Source organism: Callospermophilus lateralis, chromosome 3 (assembly GCF_048772815.1).
Source record: "Callospermophilus lateralis isolate mCalLat2 chromosome 3, mCalLat2.hap1, whole genome shotgun sequence".
Lineage (NCBI taxonomy): Eukaryota > Metazoa > Chordata > Mammalia > Rodentia > Sciuridae > Callospermophilus > Callospermophilus lateralis.
Genome location: NC_135307.1, coordinates 172,209,732 through 172,232,131, shown reverse-complemented (window position 1 = coordinate 172,232,131; position 22,400 = coordinate 172,209,732). Strand labels below are relative to the sequence as shown.

The 22,400-nt window shown below is 46.6% G+C and overlaps 1 protein-coding gene across 1 annotated transcript; it reads right to left on the bottom strand.

Moving 5' to 3' along the window:
• Positions 1-337: 337 nt before the first annotated feature.
• On the bottom strand, positions 338-21,544 carry Nsfl1c (NSFL1 cofactor). Its single transcript, XM_076851640.2, has 9 exons — positions 21,381-21,544; positions 18,902-18,999; positions 13,074-13,148; positions 10,306-10,471; positions 9,580-9,672; positions 8,161-8,270; positions 7,675-7,812; positions 3,261-3,425; positions 338-1,786 (listed from the first exon to the last, which is right to left on the bottom strand). The coding sequence occupies exons 1-9, from the start codon at positions 21,483-21,485 to the stop codon at positions 1,624-1,626; spliced, it is 1,113 nt and encodes a 370-aa protein (XP_076707755.1). The 5' UTR covers positions 21,486-21,544; the 3' UTR covers positions 338-1,623.
• Between the last annotated feature and the right edge of the window lie 856 nt (positions 21,545-22,400).

Here is a 22,400-nt window from a genome sequence, read left to right as displayed (position 1 = left end):
TTGGCACCATAAGTGGGACCCTTGTCATATACCAAAGCACTCAGGATGGCTGCTGCTAATTCCCTCCAAGCAACCTGTTAGAAAGTATGAACTCCAATGTCCTCATTCTGGATTTTAATGGTCAAGGTGACAATAATTTTCATGTTTCCAGATTTGCAGTTACCTTCACCACTGGAGAGAACACCATGGTAGATGCTGCAGCCTGGGGAGGCCACTGTGTTTGGGAGATTTGGGATGGGAAGCACCAAATCAAGTTCCTTTTTCAGGACAGCCTTGGTTGAAACCATGAGCCCTCTGCAGCTCTGAGAATCTGGGTCTTTCCAGAAGCTCCTCTGCCTCCCTTCCTGTGGTTAATGCTGGTTCCTGGCGCAGGGAAGGGGCCAAGCAGGAAAGTGCCAGTGACTGATATTGACTGCTGCGGAGGGGGAGGGAGGCACACTATGACAAGGCTGGCAGATTCAGTCAGTGGAAAAAGTCCCACCCAAGACCAGGTGTCCCTCCTCCCCACACTGGTGAGGAAGCAAAGTGACGGGGTGGAGGACCTTCACCAGGCCACAACCATTGCCCAAGTTGCTGCAAGTTGGAGGTCAGCAGGGCAGATGATCACTGTGGGTGAGACCTGCAGCCGAAAGTCACGTGCTGATGTTACACTTGTCCTCAAAATTTGCTCACTGAAGACTCTTGCAAACCAACATGGGGGCTAGGGACGTTTAACACTTGCCTAGCATGTGTAAGACCCTGGGCTCCATCCTCAGCCTGGTCATAAAACTAAAAAGAACACCAACATGGCAAAGGGCGCTTGTAGCCCAGGACAACCACCTTTCAACCCTCGATTGGTCACAGAGTTAGTGAAAAGCTCAGTGCCATTCTGACTCTGCTTCTTAGGCCAACATACCCAGACTGCACTGTTGGCATGAATTGTATCCAAAGGAAAAATACACCCCCCACCCCATACAGATGTGTGCACATGGAGCACATAAAGCACGACACAACTGAGAGTCACCAGGGAGCAACCTGGGTGGCAGGGGCAGGAGCAGAAGCTTAGCTGATCAGGGCTGAGAGAAGGGCAGAGTGCAAAATTCTTTCTCCTGAAGGAGGGAGTGTCCACAGCCCAGGCCTCATCCCTCAGGGGCCTTTTGTGTAGCAGTTGTGACAAATGATATACTCTTGTGGAAGCAAGCAGCTGCAAAGCCCCTTCCTTCCCTGTAGAGGGGGAAATCCTCTGGTCACCTCTTGGGTGGCGGGAGAGCTGTGGATGTGTTGTATGCCACAGCAATTTTCATGGAGGATGGAAGGAAAGTCCCCCCACCACCAGGCCAAGATAAGATTTTATAACAATCAAAGTCTACTTCAGTGTGAGTTTCCATACAACATGCTGGTGATATTTCTTCAATTTTTTTGGTTATTTTTATTTTTTTTTCTTTAAAGTTCATTGATCGTCACAAAAACCCAGGAAATGCAACTAAGAAGAAAACAAATGTCCAACTGAGATCTAAGGACCCAGAGCAACGGAGGAGACGTGGCACTGGACCGCTGGGTGTGCACAGGGACAGGAGGGCTGATCCCCACGGGGCAGGGCTGCAGCGTGGAGACACAGGAGGGTATGAGGCAGCGGCCAGATGGTTATGTTAACCGCTGCACGATGACGGCGTTGAGCAGGTTGGCTTCCTTTAGGGTCTGGTTCTCGTCAGCCAGCTCTTTGTTTGGGAAGGTAGTCATGAGGACAAAGCTGGTGGCAGCCATGGCTGGCCGGGCGTCCACGATGAAGAGTCGGATGTCGCTGATCCTGGAGGAGTGGGGATGGGCAGAGGCGGTGAGCAGGACCCTCCCTGGTGCCTACCACCCCGACTCTCAGAGGACGAGTCATCCAGAGCCCCTTTCCACGCAGCAGCCAAGCTGTCACTTGGAAGTATAAGGCCAGTCCCCCCTCCCCCGCTGCTTCCTTCAGATGAACCCCAACATCCCCAGTGCGCTGCCACAGCTGCCTACGCCTGCCCTCCCCCTCATCCTCTTCTCCCTCTTTTGTTATCAGGCCACACTCCCCTACCACATTCAGTCTCCCCAGAAGCTCTCTGCCTTCCTGCTGGGAACCCTGACCACACTGTGGGCCTCAGCGGGATGCCTCTCCCAGGGCAGCCTCGCCTGCTCCTGGTTTCTACCCCACTTCCTGTCATAGCAATGATCACGTTTGTAAATAAACACTCTGGGATGCGCTGGAATCACTGTCCCTTCCTGAGAGGCACTCGAAGCTCTTTCAGCAACTCCTCAGGGCCAGGAATTCCTTCTCTACCTGTTGCTTGTGTCCTGAACCTGGTATGACAATGATGTCCCCAGGAACGGCCTCCTCCCTAGAGTGCTTCCACGAAGTTCCCTTCTCCTCCAACCCCTAGATTCTATGCATCTACACCAGCTCAAGGCCTGGGGGTGCATGATGCAGCCCGAGGCCCGGGAAGACCAGTCCTCACCAGTGCCTGACACAGGCTTCCACCTGGGTGAAAGTATCCTTCTGGGGCTTCTGAGTGGACTGAAACTGAGGCAATAACTCAGGTCAACAAAATGGGCCACTCCTCCTCCACACCTGGGCAAGCCTCCCGAGGTTCCAGCTCACACCTGGGCTTGTTACATGCCAAACCCTGGCCCCACATATGGGTCCAGGCTTGGTTGGCCCATGACTGATGAAATTTAAAGACATCCCTGCTCTCAAAAGAGGGGCTGTCACATATCTTTATTGGTGATAGCCCTTCAGCACCTCCCTTGCTGGTCTCTTCAGCTCTGGTTGCCTTACTTTTTCCATCTAACACAGAGAAGAGTTTGGCCTGACCCACCCCAGACAGCCTGAGACAGTGAGCAGGTATTCCCAGAATTCCCAAAGACCAGATCCAGAAAAATCTTAATAGCCTAGTGGTTTTCAGAGGCCCTGGGAGAGAGAGGTGGAAGAAGCCAGGTGGGTGAGGTGCAGGCCCTGAACCCTCCTCCTCCACCAACTACAGCAGTTCTAATTTGATCTCTTCTGTACCCAGGCTTTGGTATGATACTTCCTGTGAAGAAAGAATCTGGTGACTTAAAAATCCCAAGGATGAGGAACAAGACCCACAGGAAGGAGTGAGCTGCCCATGGCACACTAATGGAAGAGGAGGACAAAGACTTCAGACTCGCAGTGCCCCCCCTCCCTGCCTAGGGAAAGCCTGTTCATGCTCAGAACGGCTCCCTGCTTATTGCTAGCAAAGCCAGGCCAGGCCAGGCCAGGCAACACGCGGTACCTGTGGCTGTGGTTGAACTTCTGCACCAGCCTTCCGCCATCAGCAAGCCTGATCTGGATGTTTGTGGTCGGCTCTGACTCGTCGATCAGGATGGAGGAGCTGGCTTTGGCTTCATTTTCTGCCTGCTGGGCTGGGGAGCTCGTGTTCAACAACTGGGGGGCCGTGCTGAGGGGAGAGAGGCACATCAGCACAGAAACAGGGAGGGACTCGTCTCAGCATGCTGGTGGACATCAGATGTGATCCTGGCCTGTGTTTGGTGCTGCTGATCTAGAGACCAGACAGGAGGAATCCCGGCCCTGAGGGACTCGCGGGCCCAGGAGAATCCACCCTAGCACCAAGTCACTGCTGCCTCCCTCTCTCCTGGGGAGGCTTGGGCCAGTTACTCGTCCTCACCTGCCCAAGGCCTTGAAGGGAGGAAGCCTGAGGCAGAAGAGACAGGCTCAAGACTGGAGGTGCCAACAGCAGCTGAGGGGAACACTCCATGTCTGTGGCAGAGGCAGCCTTGGCACAGTCTGGCAAGTGACCAGCTGGGATAAAATGTTCAGGCCCGCGCCCTCAGTGCAACCTCATTCATATGTGTATCTCACATACATGTGCCCCCAAAGGCCCCATCTCACCCCCATCATTGGCACGAGTGCCAGGTCTGTTGGGATTCATTATACAGTGAACAGGATATGGTGTCTGCCAGTGTTGAGATCAAATCTTAGAAGTGGGTGGACCAGGGTGTGAATTCATCCACTAGCTCAGTGACCTTGGGCAAGTTAATCAAGCTCCCCTAATTTCAACAAATGTAACAGGACTTTTTTTTGATGTGTGGTAGTGGAGATTGAACCCAGGCCTCACACTTGCTAGGCAAGCATTCTACCGTTAGCTACATCCCTAGCCTTTTAAAAATTTTAACTTGAGACAGGGTCTAAGTTGCTAAGGTTGGCCTCTAACTTGTGGTCCTTCTGCCTTCTCTCCTGGGAGCTGGGATTATAGCATGTAACACTACACCCAGCAGGTAGCAAGGACTGGTAACCAGGGTTGAGGCTGCCTGTCTTGCTTAGTTGTTGTGAAAATTAAAGGAGAATTGCATGAAGTAGTCTGGGTGATGGATGAATGCACATACAACTCACTCCCAGTTCTCCATGAGCCTTCTTGCCACTAAACCACCCACCTGCCTTGTTCTTAGCCTTCCTCCTAGCAGATGAGCTGGGCCAGAACTTTGCAAAGAAAGGCCATTAGGTAAGAGTTTGATGGCTTCTCCTAAAAAGCACCTAATCAGATAAGTTCCTATACCTAACTCTTCCAATTTTTATGACCTAAAAAAAGCATACTTGCGGAACCAGACATAGTGGTACCTGTAATTCCAGCAACCTGGGGGACTGAGGCAGGAGGATTATAAGATCAAGGCCAGTTTCAGCAACTTAGAGAGACCCTGTCTCAAAATAAAAATGGAAGAAAGGACTGGGGGTGTAAGCTCAGTGATAGAGGGGCCCTGGCTTCAATCCTCAATACCAAAATAAATCAATAAAAAAGGGTATTTGTAGCAAATCCAACTGAAGGTGCTTTTCAAAGTGTGCTCCACAGGACACTTGTCCCTTCAGATACCTGCAGGAAGGTTCAGGAAACATCACATACTATTCCAGTGGCATCACAGGGCAATAGCATGTTCAGTGCCTTGAGAAAGGAGCAGTGACGGCATCTCATTGACTACCAGGCCCTTTTCAGGTGTTACACTTACTAACCTCCTGCAGCAGAAGTCAGGGAAACCAGTGTGTGAAACACTGCCCGGGAACAAAAAATAACAAAAAGTCAACATTCTTTTCTGTGAAAGTGAAATATAGGCTTAGAGAAGACAAACTTGAGCTCAGAGGCAAATGCTTGCCACATTTGTGCATAAGGAACTGCTCTTGCTCATCAGCCTCAGAGCACATGGGATTCAAATGTGGGCAGAACCTACAGGTAAATCACACCGTCCCAGGCCCGGGAGATGCCTGGAAATAGTGCAAGTGCCTGTAAATGCCTCCTCTCTTCTAAAGCTGTTTTGTTCACTAGTTTTAGGGGCATTAGGCCAACTCTCCAACTAGACTACAGGCAGCAGACCCCTCAAGTTAAGAACAAGTCCAAGTACACATGACAGGTATTCATGTCATGGTACAGCATGATGAACACGAGAGCTGCTTATGAAGTACCTCTACCAAGCCAATTCCTACACTGAACACTTTATACATATGAACTCACTTAGGCCTCAGCCCACAAGATGGGGGCTCATCACCTCCACTTTTCAGATAAGAAATGGAGGTGTAGTGGGGTCAGGCAATTTGCCCAAGATAACAGTGTTGGTTTGAGGTAGAGCCAGGATACAAGCCAAGCTGTCTGGCTCTGGTCCTGTGCTCTTTTAACACTGTCACATTCTTGTGCCAGATCCGGGAGTCAGAGAGATTAAGGCCTGGATTTCAAGTAACTGACCCCAAGACTCAGTTTCCTCATTAGTAAGAGTTCAGCATACTCTCCAAGGTTGAGAAAATAGCTAAAAATATGCACTGTTCCAGGCATATACAAAAATGTCTATGTGGCTGTGAAGAACATCTAGGATACCTTCAGCAGGACAGGCAAGAGCAGAGACTGGAGGGAACCCTGTGTGGCACTGACCAGCAATGTGGCCCTGGGCAAGGCCTGACTTCTCCAAGCCTCAAAATCCTTATCTGTAGATTGGGGATCAAAACAGGATTAAAGGGGATGATGCATGGAAATGACTCACAGTGCTCAGCTGACAGAGAAAACCCCTCAAATAGCTGCTTACTATCTTTTTTCAAGATTCTGCCCCATCATGTTTGCCATCACTTGGCAATAGCACTGTCTACCCATGGGCAGTAAGTGGAAGTCACCTACAAGGTACTCCCAGCCAATGCTGCTCTCAGGGTGGATGAGGTGGAGGAGAAACTCCATCACTGGGCCTCAGAGTGAGATGCTCAAGAGCATTAGTTCACCATGTAGGACAGATGCGCGCTTCTGTCGCTTCTGTCCAAAGGACCAACCTGTATCTAGTTTCCTGAGAACTGCTCCCATGTGGGCTACTGCAAAAGTGAGGGCATTTCACCCAGAGGCTGGAGAGGCTGAAGCAGACTTTAGAAAACAAGGCATTTCTAGTATTTCCCTGCAAACACTGTAAACATTCAAAGTCACAAGGAAACTGAGTCTCTCAGAGAAAGACCCTCAGCCACCTAACTGTTCATTGCCTTCATAGTGGAAAAAACTGGCATTAAGATACTTTCTTGTCATAATTTCAAATCCTGAGACTCAGCCAGGCCCGGTGGTGGACGCCTGTAATCCCAGTGACTCAGGGCTGAAGCAGGATTCAGTTTGAGGCCAGTTTCAGCAATTTAGCAAGACCCTGTCTCAAAATAAAAAAATGAAAAGAACTGGGGATATCAGTGGTAAAGCACCCTGGGTTCAACCCCCAGTATAAAACAAACAAACAAGAATAGAACTCTAGCTGGGTGCTGTGGTAAACATTTGTAATCCTAGCATTTTGGGAGGCAGATTAAAAAAACCAAAATCCCAAACCCCCCAAATAAACAAAAACCTCCAGAAACATTTATTTCAAAAGTTACCATAAGTGGTATATTTGTTGATTGATTTAAGTTTTTTACAGGTGCCCCACATCTAGAATGATGGGACTTCATGGGTTAATAACAAATGAAAAAAAAAAAAAAAAATCGGGTGCTCTCCAAAGCTCATCACAGCTACCATGGAAGTTCACCTGAGACCGGCACCCTCCAAGTGGCAGATGGATGAGGCCAGCAGGCCAGCTAATGTAACTATTTTGGTTCTGGTAAATCACAAACCACTGGTCTCTAGTGTCTTGAGCTCTGATCCTTGCTCCTTGGCAAGGATAGTCAACAGGGAGATAGGGAAACCAGGGGAGCACCAGCCAGAAGCTGAAAAGGGCCTCGCTGCTGGCACACCAGGCTCTGAGTCCTTCAGATGGCTGTGAGGAGAAAGGCAGAGAGGGTGTCCTGCTGTGCAGGAGCATGGCAACGAATGCCAGTTAGAAGGCTTCAATCCCAATCCCGGCTCTGCCACACACCAATCATATGTCCAAGGGCAAGCTAAGAGCCAAAGAACAGAGGCTTTCTGCGTGTAAAACCAGGACAGTACTGGCAAGAGAGGGTCACTTTGCTGAGTGCCTGTCAAATGCAACAGTTCCTTCAGAAAAACACGGACAAAGTGAACCCATGGCCACGGTCAAAGCTGAGTGGGACCCTGAGAGAAGGCAGCCTGCCTATAAGGGTTATTAATCCCAAAGCCCACACTCTCCATATTCTTCCTCCCATAAAAATAAAATCTGAATGCCTCTGAAAATGGTAAAAAGCTATCCACAGTGAGGACATAAGGTCTGCTGGGCCTGGCCAGTGTTCTTCCTTACCTGCCTAGTTTCTGGCCCTCACCAGTGAAGGCTTTGAAGGCTCCCTTGGGCTTCACGAAGTCCTCGTCCCGATGGTCCTCCATATCCAAGTTCACCTGCCCACCATGCGCTAACCTCCGCAGCTCAGCTGGCACCTCCCTGAGAAGGAAAAGGCAATGCTGGGGCTTGCAGAGGGCAGGATGGAGGGTAAGGAGAGTACCATTGGTAGGGACCTGCTGCTCCAGCGGCTTCCTGTCTACCTCTATCTTCTCTTGTCTCCTTGGTCACAGTGGACAGCTATTTCTTATTTTGCCATTTGGCTTTGCTCCAGATCCAAAGGGGAAAAATGGACACAATGTTTTTGGAGCAGATCTGTTCATCTGTATTTCAACTGTTCTAAACCTGCTTCAAAAAATTTATTTCTCAAATCATAAATGTTTTGCCTCGTCCTTTCCTATCGCCATCTCATTCACTTATTTGGAACTCAAAGGAGGGCTTTTCTCTTACCCTCTGCGGATAGACTCCAGAAACTGGGCATTGGCTGGGTCTTGGTAGCTTCTGAGTTCACCATTGTCCAGGCTGAATCCACTTTTCCAGAGCTTCAGCACTACATGAACCTGGGATGACAGGAGGTAAGCAGTTTTATTATTTTTGGTACTGGTAACTGAACCTGCGGTACTTTACACTGAGCTACATCCCCAACCTCTATAATTTTTTATTTTGAGACGGATTTTGCTAAGTTGTTGAGGCTATCCTTGACCCTGTGATCCTTCTGCCTCAGTCTCCTGAGATGCTGGGATTTCAGACATGTGCTACCAGTCCAGCAGGTGGTAGGCAATTAAAACATTGACAGGAACCTGGAAAGCACACAGACAAGCAAACATACATATAGACATGTGTGTAAAGGGAAACCAATCAACAACCAAGCAAATAAGCATTAACCTAAAGTAAGGAGGTAACCTGTCACAGGCTGGAGCATAGGCATTGTATTAAGGAAGCCTGGGGTTGTGTCCTGACTTTGCCACTCACTGGTGAGTTGGCTCTGAGCAGATGACAGATGACTCGATTGAAGCTGTGGCCTGCTCCTCTGTAGGACTGCCAGTGTGGTTGGTATGTAGTTAGTGTTTTAATAAAATACCCTGGCAAATCTACTCCTGGACTATTTTGCAATCATTAAAAAAATGACGTCTACAATTTCTGTCAACAACAACTCCCTATATGCATTCTCAGAAGAGTTTAGAAGGCTAAAAACAAATGCCTTAGTAACTGCTGCCACAAGAGGACAGGATTTTTACTTTCAATTCTGACTGACTTTTTTATTTTGGAACAAAACCCAAAATGATTTAAACATATATTATACAAAGTTATATTCAGGCTGGAGTTGTGGCTCAGTGGTAGAGCACTTGCCTAGCATGTGTGAGGCACTGGATTCAATTCTCAGCATAAAAATAAAGAAAGGTATGGTGTCTATTTACAACTAAAAATATATTTTAAAAAAGGAACTATTCACAAGGCTACATGAAAGTGTTTGTGGCATGATATTAATGTTTTAAAAAGATTAAAATTTATTCATATGGTATAATTGCAAATTATAGGGAGAAGGTCCCTATGCATATGGAAAAAAGTTCTGGACCAGTAATAAGGCAAAATAGAGAATCCCAGATACAATGTCCATATGCCTGAGATCCATGGAATGCCCAGAAAACTTCATTTGGCCATCCCCTCCCCCCATCCTTTCTCCCAGCCCCCAGACCAGCCAGATGAGAGCCTCCCCAGTAAGCCCCTCTATTTAGACCACACAAGGACACCATTTCTACAGACCCCCCTAAGAGGCTGCTGGTTCACATACTACACACAACTGATCCCTTTCAGAAAAAAAGGGCAAAATAGCCCCCAAACTTCCCAGAGGAAGGCGGGCACACTCACGTCTTGGCTGGAGTGCCGCCTCCTTTCCCCTGCCACGTAGGCAGACTCTTCTTCCGGTGCTGCCCCAAGGCGGTAGCCACCACCTGCAAATGGCTATAAAGGACAAGTTCATAAACACCTGGTGATAGAGCTTAGATTCAATGATGCATCTTAAATGAGTGAAAGAAAAGAGGCAGGGATTCTGATCACGCTTATTCACCACTAGATGCGCTTTCTCTGAGTAACTCAGTGCCCACAGGGCCAGACACTATGGCAGATGAATTAAGTAACCAGGATTAGGGTAAAAACAGGAAAGGGGAGGGGGAGCACAGTTAGATGAAATAGCTATTAAACTCTAGTTAATTATAGCCATGTAGGAATCCAGGAGCAGATAATTCCAAAGTCTTTTTCATTTCCCCAAAGGCAGAAATTCAGATTTTATATCAAGCTGGTGGCAATTAAAGTCAATTAGAACAAAAAAAACCCTGAGTTGGTCAAATTGGACAGGCCAAGACAACACACCTGCAGGACTGAATCTAGATTGTAGGTCAAAGGATTGAAAATTTTTTCCCCAATTGTGGTTGCATGTTAAAGGATGGGAGAAACTATATTAGTTTTCTGCATAGGAGACCAAGTAAGCAAACGGGGAGAGAAAACAAACCAGTCAAGACTGACTGAATGAACAAAGTCTCCTTTTCCAGGGGAACCCTGGATCTTATGGGCACAGACAGGGACCCTCATGCTCACTCTAGGTTTACTGGTCTCTCCCGGGCTCTTGGTCACTCGTTCCACAGCTACAGCTCCATGCTCCTTGGCACCTTTAAAGAGATCATCCACCAGCTCGTTGGGACTTCTCTTCCGGGGAGGGCCAACAATCTGCTGTCCACTTCTCTCTGAGCCCCCAGCATAAAACCTGTGTAGAAAATAAGCTTCTAACACTAAATGCACTCAGAAAACAAAAAGAAAACAAACACAGCATGCGCCAGGTTCTGGGCCCAGTCCTGGGCCCACTGGAGCAAAGGGCACAATGCCCGTCTTAAAGGAACTTACTGGCTAGTTGGGGACACATACAACAGAGGCAGGCAGGCACAATGCAATGTGAGCAGCCATGACATCAGTAAGGGGACTCAGGCACAATGAGAGGGGAGGACAGCCACAGCTTCCTACAAAGGCATCTTCCAGGCTGAGTCTTGAGGATGAGTTATCAGGTGAAGGAGTCAGGGAAGGGCATTCCAGGCATGCACAGCACCGTGCCAGCACAGGAGCATGCCAGCTGGGAACCGTCCGTCCCCCGCGCCTCTTCAATAGACAGCAACTACAGTCCTAGCCAGGTGAGGCTATCTCTAGTAGCTCTGGGTTAATGGTGGCAGTGGCAGGGTTAGTACAAGCAGCTAGGCTCCAGCACTGGCTCTGCCACTGTGACCTGGGTAAGCCAGTGCTCTATTCTGGACCCTTTCCTTGTCTTTGAAATGGAAGGGAGGAACCGCATGCCCTACCTACCTGCTCCTTAAGTCAGGGCGGTGAGGTTCAAATCAGCAGATGTATGCAAAAGAACAAGCAGAGTAATGCACACACGTGAGGTGGTGTGACAGCACCAAGAGCTCCCCCAAGACTCACCTCACCATTGTGGTGACACACACTGGAGAACCAGAGGAGATAGTACTTGAGAAGGCCAGGGAAGCCCAGATCTTAAATACAAGCCCCCACACAACCACACGGGGTTTGGTAATGGGTTAAGGGTGGCTTGAGATTAAATTAGTAGTTTTTTTTTTTTTTTTTAACTTGAGCCTGAAAACCAGTTGTCATGTAGCTGCCTTCTTATCACTCTTAGTCACAGGCAAGTCACAAAACCTAGAAAAATTAGTTCCAATCCTCTAATTCCTAGAATTCACCTGGGAATGTGAAGCAAAGTTTAGGTCCTGACAGGGCAGTGTCATTTCAGGTCTGAAATGCTGAGGGACCAAGGGAGCTATGGATGTGAAATAATGGAGGGTTGGAAAGGAAATGGTGGAGGCCATTTAGGAGCCTAGCATTCACATACTTAATGACAACACATTTCACTCAAAGAATATAAAATTAACATATGTTACTGAACTTTGTATTTAAATGAAGGTTCTGGGGAACACAATATAGGTGAAATAGGAGAACACATATAATTTCTCAGCCCTCTTGCCAAAGACTAACCAATTTGAGGAAGCTGCATTTCCACGATTACATACAATGTTTCTTAGGAATATCTGGTGGATCAAGGCAGACCCATGGAGAACCAAAACCCATAAAATGAGGCTGAAGCCAGTTTATTCCCATTCAGTCCAGTTAAAGATCTGCTCAACAGACTGTAAGGTTTTTACTAAAGGATCTCCAAGCCTTGGCTTAAGAACTGGGAGCCTAGGATCAAGAGCCTTAGGAATATGCATGCCCTTGACCTGGTATTTCCACACCAGGAATTATTGTAAGAAAATAACCTGAAATTGGGTCAAAGATTAATACACAAAGATGCTCACTGCACTGATATATAGTAGTAAAGAAACTGGAAACAGCTGAGGATGCATGTCAGTGATAGAGTACTTGCCTAATATGCTCAAGGCTCTGAATTCAATCTCCAGTACTGACAAAAACAAACGAAACCCCAAATACCCCCAAATAACAAACAAACAAACAAAAACTGGAAACAACCTAGTGGTTAGTCCACATGACAGATTATTATTTAGCCACTGAAGTTGCCATGTGTGATGGCACATGCCTGTAATCCCAGAGACCAGGGCAGCTGCTGAGGCAGGAGGTCATCATGTTCAAGGTCACCCTACACAAATTAATAAGACCCTGTCTCAAAAAATTAAAAGGACTTGGGATGTAGGTCAGTGGCAAAAAGAGAAAGAACACGCTCAAGAAGAATTTTAAGACCTAGCATTAATCCAACAAGAGAAACCAAAATCTGATCTTCACCTTGCAAAATACAACACAGAACAAAGACCCATTGGGAATATACCAAAATATTAACTGTAGTTATCAAAGGGTAAGTGAACGTTATATTTTATATTAGTTCATATTTTCCACAATGGACACTGATTTTAACTTTTAGGAATGTTCTAATAAAATCAATCTGTGTGTGTGTATTGGGGGAGCACACATTTAGAAGCCTATTACTCAATTTATTATGTGATGTACTGCTTTATCTGTAAAAAGAAAAAAGCTGAAAAGAAATACATCAGAAGTACTGACACCTGGTTATGTCTGTACTGATGTGAATGACTTTTTCCTTTTGATTTGTTCCTGTCCCATAATATTCATCAATAAATACAGTTTTAAAAACAATTTAACAAGACAAACCCATACAACCACAAAAGGGTGAGAGAAAAGTTACAGGGGACAGGGATCACTTCTAAGCTACAGGGAGTACGGTTAGAATGTACCCTTAACCCCAGCAGTAAGACTAACAGTGACCCACATGTGTTCCATGTCCTGCTCTAGGTGATCTAAGCACCACTGTGGGATATGCCCCATCAAAAACTTACCTCTGTCCTTCCTCCTCCTCCTCCTCCTCATCTTGGTCATGAATGAGGTCTCTGAAAGATGTCACCCTATTATCACTGGAGACACAGAAAGGAGCAAAATGATTTTGGGGAGTTTAAAGAAGGTAATCCCATTATCAGCTTCGGAATTCAGAACAATGGAATTAGAGATATGTGTGTGTGTGTGTGTGTGTGTGTGTGTGTGTGTGTGTGTGTATATATATATATATATATATATATTTTTTTTTTTTTTTTGTGGGATGAGAAGCTGTATGTAGATGAGGGTTAACCTCCCCTAAGCTTACTTGTAAAATAATGTGGCATTTATTTCTTCAAAGCCACACAGGACTGAGAATAAATTAAAAAGTGATACTATGAGGTAATATCATAATATTATGGGGAATCTAACATAAGTTGTCCTGGGAGGGGGGGCAATGAGGTCTTTACTTCTTTAAAAGCATACTACTGTATAACTGTTTTCATAATTTGAATTTTAAATACCGAGGGATGTCTGCATGTCAGGCACTGAATAGATGCTGGGTCTGTACAGATCATTCCATAATAGAAGAGTCGGGCCAGGCAAACATCCATTAAATTTTGTGCCAGAGGGGCCCAGAGACAGCTCATAAGGCCTCATAAATATGGAGCCTCTTAAGAGGGAATGGGAAGAACATTAAAAAATATCATTCCAGCCCCCCCCCCCCCCAATCTAGGGACATTTTACTACCGAGCTATATCCCTAGCCAATTTAAAAAAAGAAAAAAAATATTGTTTTAGTTGTCAATGGGCATTTATTTTATTTATTTATATGTGGTGCTGAGAATCGAACCCAGTGCCTCACACATGCTAGGCAAGCGCTCTACACTGAGCTCCAACCCCAGTCCCTCCAGTCAACTTTACTTTTTTATTTTGAGACAGGGTCTTGTTGGCCTCAAACTTGTAATCCTCCTCCCAAGTTGCTAGAATTACAGGCATGTGATACCACACCCAGCTAAAGCACCACATGTGGACTAGTGCCAAAGAACTGGTAGGCAGGCAACCAGGTGCATGAATGGTGGTAAGGCTGGTGGGCAAGGGGACTGTACAGCATTACAGGGAAGCTGCATATGCAAATGTACAGTCACACACTGCAGGAAGGATGAGGAGCCAGAAAAGTAGAAATGAAATGAACATGAGGGTGGGCAGCCTCGGGAGAAGAGAGGCCCTGCTTGCTTCTGCTGCAGGTCAGTTAAGAAAAGGTGTTTATTAATACTTAGGAAAAAAGCAGTGTTGTGCAGGTGAGGAGAGCACACTAACAGAGGCCTGAGGAGGGTGAACTCTCTCCTCCAACGCTGTCTTACACTACTACTTTCTTCTAGTTTAGACCTGTTCTCAAGAACAGGCTTAGTTTTTCAAGGACAATAAGACACAAATTTTATAGATGAAATAGTTCTGTATTTCTCCCAGGAAAAAATAGCTTTCCTAGAATATGGGGAGTAGAGGCTAACATAGGTTTCATGAGGCCAGACAGGAGGAGTTGTTTACAAAGATTAAAGTTTCAGCTTCATCTTGAAGATTTTTAAGGAGATAATGAGAATAAGAGAGGCTCTGAGCTTGCCTCAACAAGAAGTGAGAGAATCCCTGCTTGAGCTAGCTGAACAGCCTACCGGACATACCTTCGGCTAAATACACCACAGTTCACAAGGATCTGAGTGCTGACATCTCTATGGTGCCCAGACAGGCTACTTCTACTTGCTCACCTGCCCTGGAGGGAGTTCAGAGAGGATCAGCCCAAAGTCTCCTCCAGTGATATGGTTAGGATAAGTATCCATGGGAAAACCCCTCCCCTTGTTGCTAAACTCTTTCATACAGACACACGTATGTCTGCTTGAGCAAGTCACTTGCTCTGGTTTGGGTTGGAGGTTTTCTCCTCCCCCACCCAAATCCACACATCTAGATTTTGAAGGTATCTGACAGATTCTGGTGTCAACGTATGTGAATCCAATCCCAATTCTGCCTCCTACTGTAGGATCTTGGGCATGCTATTTAAATTCTCTTAAGTCTTCATTTTCTCACGTGTAACAGTAATAACCCCAGCATTAGCTTCCTGGGTTTTCTGTGTATGGTTGAGGAACTGATAGAGAAAGAGTCCTTTGCATACTGTGGCACATTTAAGTACTTCTCTTGAACAGCAATTCTGAAAGCATGGTCCTTGATCAGGAACATCAATATCATCCATAAACCTATGCAATGCAAACCTCCTGAATAAAAAACTCTGGGAAGGGTACCTGGCAATCCAGTTTTAAGAAACCCTGCAGACAATTTTGATGCACCCTCAAGTCTGAGACCACTGTTTTGGAGTAATGCTCTGAGAGTCACCTTATAGCATGGACATCCCGGGCATATTACCAACGTTAGATTCCTCTATCCTACGGTCTTCACAAAATGTCTCAGAAATTTCCATTTTTTTTTTTTGACCATCACACTATATTCCCCAGAACACTGAAAAACAAAATTCTATTCCTCAGACTACCTGGAATCCCAAAGAAGCACAAAATCCTTTATTAGATCATATTTTCAGTTTTTAATCTGGTCATCTTAGTTCTGTGTGGCAGCATCTTCCTGTGAAGATGGAAATGTTGTATCTGTGTGGCTACTGAACATCTGAAATGTGGAAAGTGCAAAGAAATAACTGAATGTTTTATTCAGTATTTTAAACTTAAATAACCACATTAGGCTAGTAGCTAACTTACCGGACAATTTAGTTCTGGAGAATCTGACAATGGCAGTCCCTGAAATCCTAATAAATTATACATCTTGTTAGATAAGAGAGGAAAAATACTGGTAGAAACTGTTACCTCTTGCCTGATCAGCATATAGGGGACAGGGGTGGGAGGTGCTGGGCAGTGAGACAGCATATGGCAGTATAAGCAACTGTGGTTTTAGACAGACTTCGTTTGAATCTGTGAGTTACTCAACCTAAGACTGAGCACCATGACACATGAAAGGAGAGCACACTGTCTATTCCCAACGCTGATGACATATATAAGAATACAAGTGGGAATACCTGGACGAGCTAGACAGATGGCAAGTGTTCCTGGAGTGCCAGCCCTCCTGCTTCCAATTTGCTTAGGGAGAAAAAATTAAGTTAAATATCAAGAAGAGTTCAAGACAACACAGGAGATGTCACCCAGTAGTAAGTGGGTATGGTCAACTGGAGTTCTGAAGAACAGGACTGTGGAGTACTGCTCAATAGAGGTGGGGGTGAAGATGAACTTGGAGGATGCAGAGGGCAAGAGTGTGGGCACTCACTCAGATGAGAGGCTTGAGCAAGGGCAAAACCAAAAATAAGGCAGCGCTGGGACACCAAAGAACTTGGTTTGGTTGGAACAAAGGTGAGAAATGAGGAAAAGGGGAAAGCTTTAGGAAGGTAGTTCAGAAAGGTGCTGAGTGACCACAGGAGAAGCAGTATGCTGCTAGGGATGAGAGCCGAGATGCTGGAGGCAGAACAGCCCTGACCTGAAACCCTTGTTTTACTGACTGTGCGATCTTAGAAGCCTAGCTCTAGTGTCCTCATCTATAAGATGGAAACTATAACAGTACTCAACTCAGGGTTGTTGTAAAGACTAAAAAGGTGTGTATGAAAAGGCTTACCTCAGAACCTGGCACCTACTAAGTGCTCAATAAATGTCAGCTGTTATCACTGAGGATTTTACACCTCCTTCCATAGCAAGTGCTAATCTTTTTAGGTCTACTCCTTTAAGAATGTAATAAAAGCTATGGACGCTTTTACCAAAAAAGGTATCTGCCAAAAATACATACAAACCTGTGCCTATAATTCCAGTTAATGTGTAGAGCAACTCATATCCATTCCACAGACTCCTCTTAGGAGGAGTTCACAGGCTCCACATCAAACATCCCTGTCCTAGAGTGATGGAGGAGCTCACTGATTGTGGTTACAGGGCAGTCGTGGCACCAAGAATGGAAGGTGAGAAGATGACAGCAGCAGGTTAAGTACTCTGCAACAGCCAGGTCAGCGGGAAGCAGGCACTCCTCAGATCCCTTCGGGTGCTAGCACAAGTATGGCTTATGGTGAGAATACAGTTGACACTTTCCTACTAGACAAGGACAATGACAGAACAAACAGTGCCTTCCCTCTTCCTCTTCCTAGGCTTCACCAAAGTCCATTACCAAAACCAAGGACAAGGTCTCTGAGGCCTAAATGCGTGCCTAGTCTTTCATTCCTTTCAGGCTTACTGTTAAACTCTATTTCCTTGATTATTTTACTTTCATGCTTATTTTTAAACATATGTATTTGCTGTGGAATGGGACAGGGTACAAAGAACCAAGAAGTTGAGAACGGACGCCCAAAATGATAAAAATAAAATGAGAACAGAGATAACATATACTGTGCTCTAAGTGCTATGTAAGTACTGATTCATTTAATTGTGCAGCAGGCACTAATATCATTTCCATTTAACAGGTGGGGAAAACTGAGGGATTGAGATAAGTAATCTGTCCAAGGTCACAAAGCTCTGAAGTAGCAGAGCTGGAATTTAAACTTGGCAGTTAGGTTCCTGAGCCCCTACTTTAATGAACACTGTCTTGAGGGGACTTTAGGACTAATACAGAGGAGAGGAGTGTACCTGTGACTGGCATTAGAAACTAAGTTTCTAATCCTCTCCCTTGGTATTTTTGACATGTCAACATCCCAACAGTGATCCACGATAGATATCAAAGACTTATGTTCCAGGAAATCAGCCACCTCTACCAGCAGCTGAAAGAATGACCCTTATCCTAACAACCAATCCCAGGCAGTAAAATCCCAATATGCCATTATTAACACCTCACAGCTTAACACCTGCAAATAACTCAAAGATCACTTTCCTATTAGCTCTTTTCTCTGGAGATGGAAGGCTGAGAAAGATGTGAAGGGAGCAATGAGATTTGGACTTTACGTTCCTTATTCAAAGGGAGTACATGGCCTTAAACTTCAGATGCACTCAGAAGACAGACAATTTACCACATCATGGCAAAGAAATATCCTTTTTGCATTTGGGGTTGAATTAAAATTCAAATAACCCAGCACTGTCCCATTCTGTAGATCACAAGAGTGATCTGCCATGGGAGGCAAGGGGCCAAAAAAGTGATGCAAATAGGATCCCAGAGGTTAACACTGTGTCACCTCCCTAAATCAACTTTGGAAGGGGTAGGTTACACAGGTTAATTTTCTACAAGACTTGTTTTTATCTTTCTTTCTTTTTGTGGCTGTCCAGGGACTTGTGCATGCTATGCCAGCACCTATCCACTGCATCCCAGCCCCTCTTTTCATTTTGAGCAAGGATCTTGCTAAGCTGCCTAGCTTGGCCTTGAACTTGTGATTCTCCTGCCTTAGCCTCTGGAAGAGCTGGAATTAAGGTGTGTGCCACTAGATAATAACATTATCGGCCATCCCAAAATATCGAAGCAGCATCCCAAAAGGCATCTGACCTAATCTCTTTACATCTACAGTGACACTGAAAGGAAGTCGTCTGGCTTCTGCTTAACAATATCAAGAGATGGAGTAGTCACTCCCTGTGTTTCATAAATAAAAGGCCCTCAAAAATCTTAAAAAATAGATTCTGTAATTTTTCCCAGAATTAGATTATAACAACACTTGGGTAAGAGTTACACATGCTTCTGCACAGGAAATGATGAGGCTTTCAGGGAGTTACTAGTCAACACTTGGTCTAATTTTCTCACTGGAACCCAGTGGCCCACAAATCCAGGTCTGAATCCTCTGTTAAGTCAGAAACTAGCTCCTCATCACTGCTGGAAATGCTCATGTAGCAGGAAGTGAAGTTGGCCCTTACCTGGGGGCTGTGCCTCTGGACACTGAACTGGGGGTTGCCTGCGAAATGGTCACAATGTCTTCATCCCCTCCGTCCTCGTAAAAGCTCGCTAGCGCGATCTGAAACAGAGAGGTAGTACCTTGGGACCCTTAAAACAGTCCTTCACCTAATACATATCTCATCTGAGCACAAAGAAACAAAAATATAGACACAGCCTACATTTACAAGATGGCTTGTGTCTGGGGCCATAGAAAATTAGACCAAAAGGTAGTGGATGAACTGTTAGACTTCATGTCTCCTGAAATTCCACCCACTAAGGGGTAAAAAAGGCAAGAAAAAAGATACTCTTCATTCATATTTTACAAAGTAAAAGCAGCATGTATTTACTGAACATTTATTTATGTGCCAAATTGTTTTGAGCACTTGACATGTGTCAATTCATTTATTCCTCACAGAAACTCATGCGATTAGTACTATTACTGTCTCATTTTATATTGATACAGAAGCACTCTTAAGTTAAGAAAATTGCCCAAGGTTATGGTCACTAAGGAGTAGAGCCAGGTTTGATCCCAGGCAATATGCTCAGATCCTCATTCTTAAGTGGAGTCCCTCCAAATTGCCACTTTTCCATTCTTTCTGAAGCCCAATTTCTATCTTCCTTCCCCCCGTTAGGTACTGCGGATTGAACCTAAGGGCTTTACCACTAAGTCACATCTCCAGTCCTTTTTGCTTTTAATTTCGAGACATGTCTCCCTAAGTTGCGATTCTCTTGCCTCAGCCTCCTAAATTGCTGAGATTACAGGTGTTGACATTGTGCCTGGCTCCTAGTGTCTTACTCTGGGAAATGGGGACACCTGTCCCATCAACCCTGCACATTGGATGAGATAATTAAGATTTAAGCACAATCACATCTTAGCTCTATGCATACAGAAGGACTATATAAGAGTCCTTTGGCCATTTGTGACTATATGTCTCTCACCAGCTCAATGACACAGATTTACTAATCATATACTCTGCACAAAGAAATAAGAAAGAGCACTGAGGTCTACAGAGATGATGAAGACACCACTCCTAATCTCAAGGAGACACTGAATGTATAGTCAGTGTACAGGAGGCACCAAGCCAACATGGGACATATCAGCCTGTTGGGAGGTTGTGCATTATCTTGGAACTTGAACTGAATTGACATTCAGAGAGCCTGCATTCAAGTCCTGGCCCTGCTGGGTAAGTCACAGCACATACATGAGCCACTTTCTCCACCTGGAGCGACACAATGAGATAGATGACCTGTTGACCATTACACTATGTGCTTTCAGGAAGAAGATTTTCTATTTTGCACTTCTGCCCAGCACAGGGCCTTTGGGCTTTGCCTGTACAGGTATGTGATGTTTTAACTCTTACATTTGGGAAGCAATTTAAGTGGTGCTGTCAGCAGATCCAGTTCAAATCCCAACTCCACTACTTACTGGCTGGGTGACCTTGGGCACATTCCTTGTCCTTTGGGATGTTAATTCCTCATCCATAAAACCAGGCGAGTCTTTACTTGTTTGGTTAGAATCAGATAGAACTGAGTTCCGATCCTATCTCCCACTTGGAAGCCAGTAAGGCCTCCCTTGAGCAAAGCCACTTAATCTCAAACCTCAGCTGCAAAACGTGAAGGTTAAATGACATAAAACATGTAAAGCAGTTAGTACAGTGCCTGGCTTGTGGTAAGTACTCAATAAATATTAGTCATTCATCATCATCTACCTAAGACGTAGGCTGGCCTAGAACATTTATGCAACTCCTTCTATAATTAATTATTGAGGGCTTCTTACATGCCAGGCATTGTTCTAGGCAGTGGGGGCTCATCAGTGTGCAAAAATCCCTGTTTCATGAAGCTTGTCTTTTTCATCAACAAGTATTTAGTGAACACTTAATACGTGCCAGTGAATTAAATAGTAAATTCCAAGAAACTCCCATTTTACAGTTAACTATGGGGAAGAGGCTCCAAGGCTGCGCCGCCTCCCCAGGGGTAGTTTCTCCCAGCATTAGGTAAGAGGGGGCGTGGGCCAACTCCATGGCCAGGTTCTTCCCTCCGCCGCCGCCACGTTGCGGCTACCGAATTGAAGGATCGTGTCGTCGGGAGCGTGGTTCCACCCAGGAGCCAGCGGCTCCGACTCTCCGGGCCTGCAACTAGCGTCCAGAGCGGCAGCCACGCCCCCAGGCGACCCCTCTCCACGGCGGCGGCTGCTGCAGTGCGCGAAGTCTAGCCAACGCCGCGAGCGGGTGAGGCAGAGGGGAAACAGATCCGGCAGGGCAGGCCGGGGCTGGCCCGCGTTCCCCGACTCCCAAGCGGGGCCGGTGACGCGTGGCCAGCGGCCCTAGCACCATGAGGCCTGGGTCGGGCCCCGACCGGGCAGGGATGACTATGCGCTTCGGCCGCCTCGGGCTTAAAGCGCCAAGCGCCCGCGCCCGGCAGTCCCCGGCCCACCCGATGAGGCCCGCCTCGCGGCGCTACCTGCAGGTCCCAGCCGGCGGACTCGAGGAAGAAGCGGGCCCGGTCCTCTTCGGTGCCCGTCACCGCCACGAACTCCCTCAGCGCGTCCTGTCGCTCCGCCGCCATCTTCGCCCCGTGCGCGTCTCAAACCGCTCCGGCTTCCGCCGCACAGCCCCAAACCTGCTGCCGCGTTCCGCTCAGCGGTCGACACAGCCCAGTCGCTGGGCGCCCGCCCGCCGGCCCCGCCCCACGCGGTGCCTCACGCAAAACCCTCCGTGCGGAAATCCCCGCCGCTTCGCGCCCTCTGGAGGCCGCAGTGCGGACAGCAGCTTAACGGCGGGAGTGGGCGGGGCGGAGGATGAGAGGTGGAGCAGGTCTTCCACTCCCTGTGGGAGGAAGGTCCCTTAGAGAAATAAGACTCATCATCTCATTCCCTCATTTCATTAACGTATTCACTCGTCCATTCATTGACTTGTTCAAACATTTCCTGAGGCCTGGCTATGGCCTCATGCGCTCCCAGGGTTATAGATTTGGCAGGGAACGAAGTTGCTGCCCTCTTATTGCTTACAGTCTTGCAGGGGTGTGGGGCTTGGGGGAGGAGGGCGGTGCCCAGACCTTAAATCTGTCAATCCTCTACTCACAACCTTTCCATGGTTCTTTGTGTCACCCGGCACAAAAGACAGTCTCATGGCATGCAAGACTCTTGTGAGATGAGCCAGCTCCTCCATCTCATTTTCCCCAGTTCCCACTATGCTCCCGGCTCTAGGCACCCTGCTCCTCTTGCTGTTCCTGAAAGGTGCCAGGCATGTTTTGGCCTCAGGACCTTTGCACTTACTGCTTTCTTGCGTTGCTTAGAGCACCATTTCCATGGAGCTCAGCAAAGTACTCTCCCACTGCTCCAAGAGCACGTCTTCAGACATAAGTCTATCATTTAGGTACTCAGCTTCTTTTGCCTCCTGCCACCCTGTCTGAGACTCTCTTCCCTTTGTCACCTCCTGCTGCTTCTTCAGGCCTCTGTTTAGGTGTCCTCTTCTTGAGGAT

Coding starts and splice junctions, on each gene's coding strand:
- Nsfl1c (XM_076851640.2), bottom strand. CDS start 21,485: ATGGCGGCGGAGCGACAGGACGCGCTGAGGGAGTTCGTGGCGGTGACG. Junction 8,271..9,579: donor GGCGGCACTCCAGCCAAGAC/GTGAGTGTGCCC, acceptor CTGTCATCCCAG/GTTCATGTAGTGCTGAAGCT. Junction 1,787..3,260: donor AAGTTCAACCACAGCCACAG/GTACCGCGTGTT, acceptor CCACTCCTCCAG/GATCAGCGACATCCGACTCT.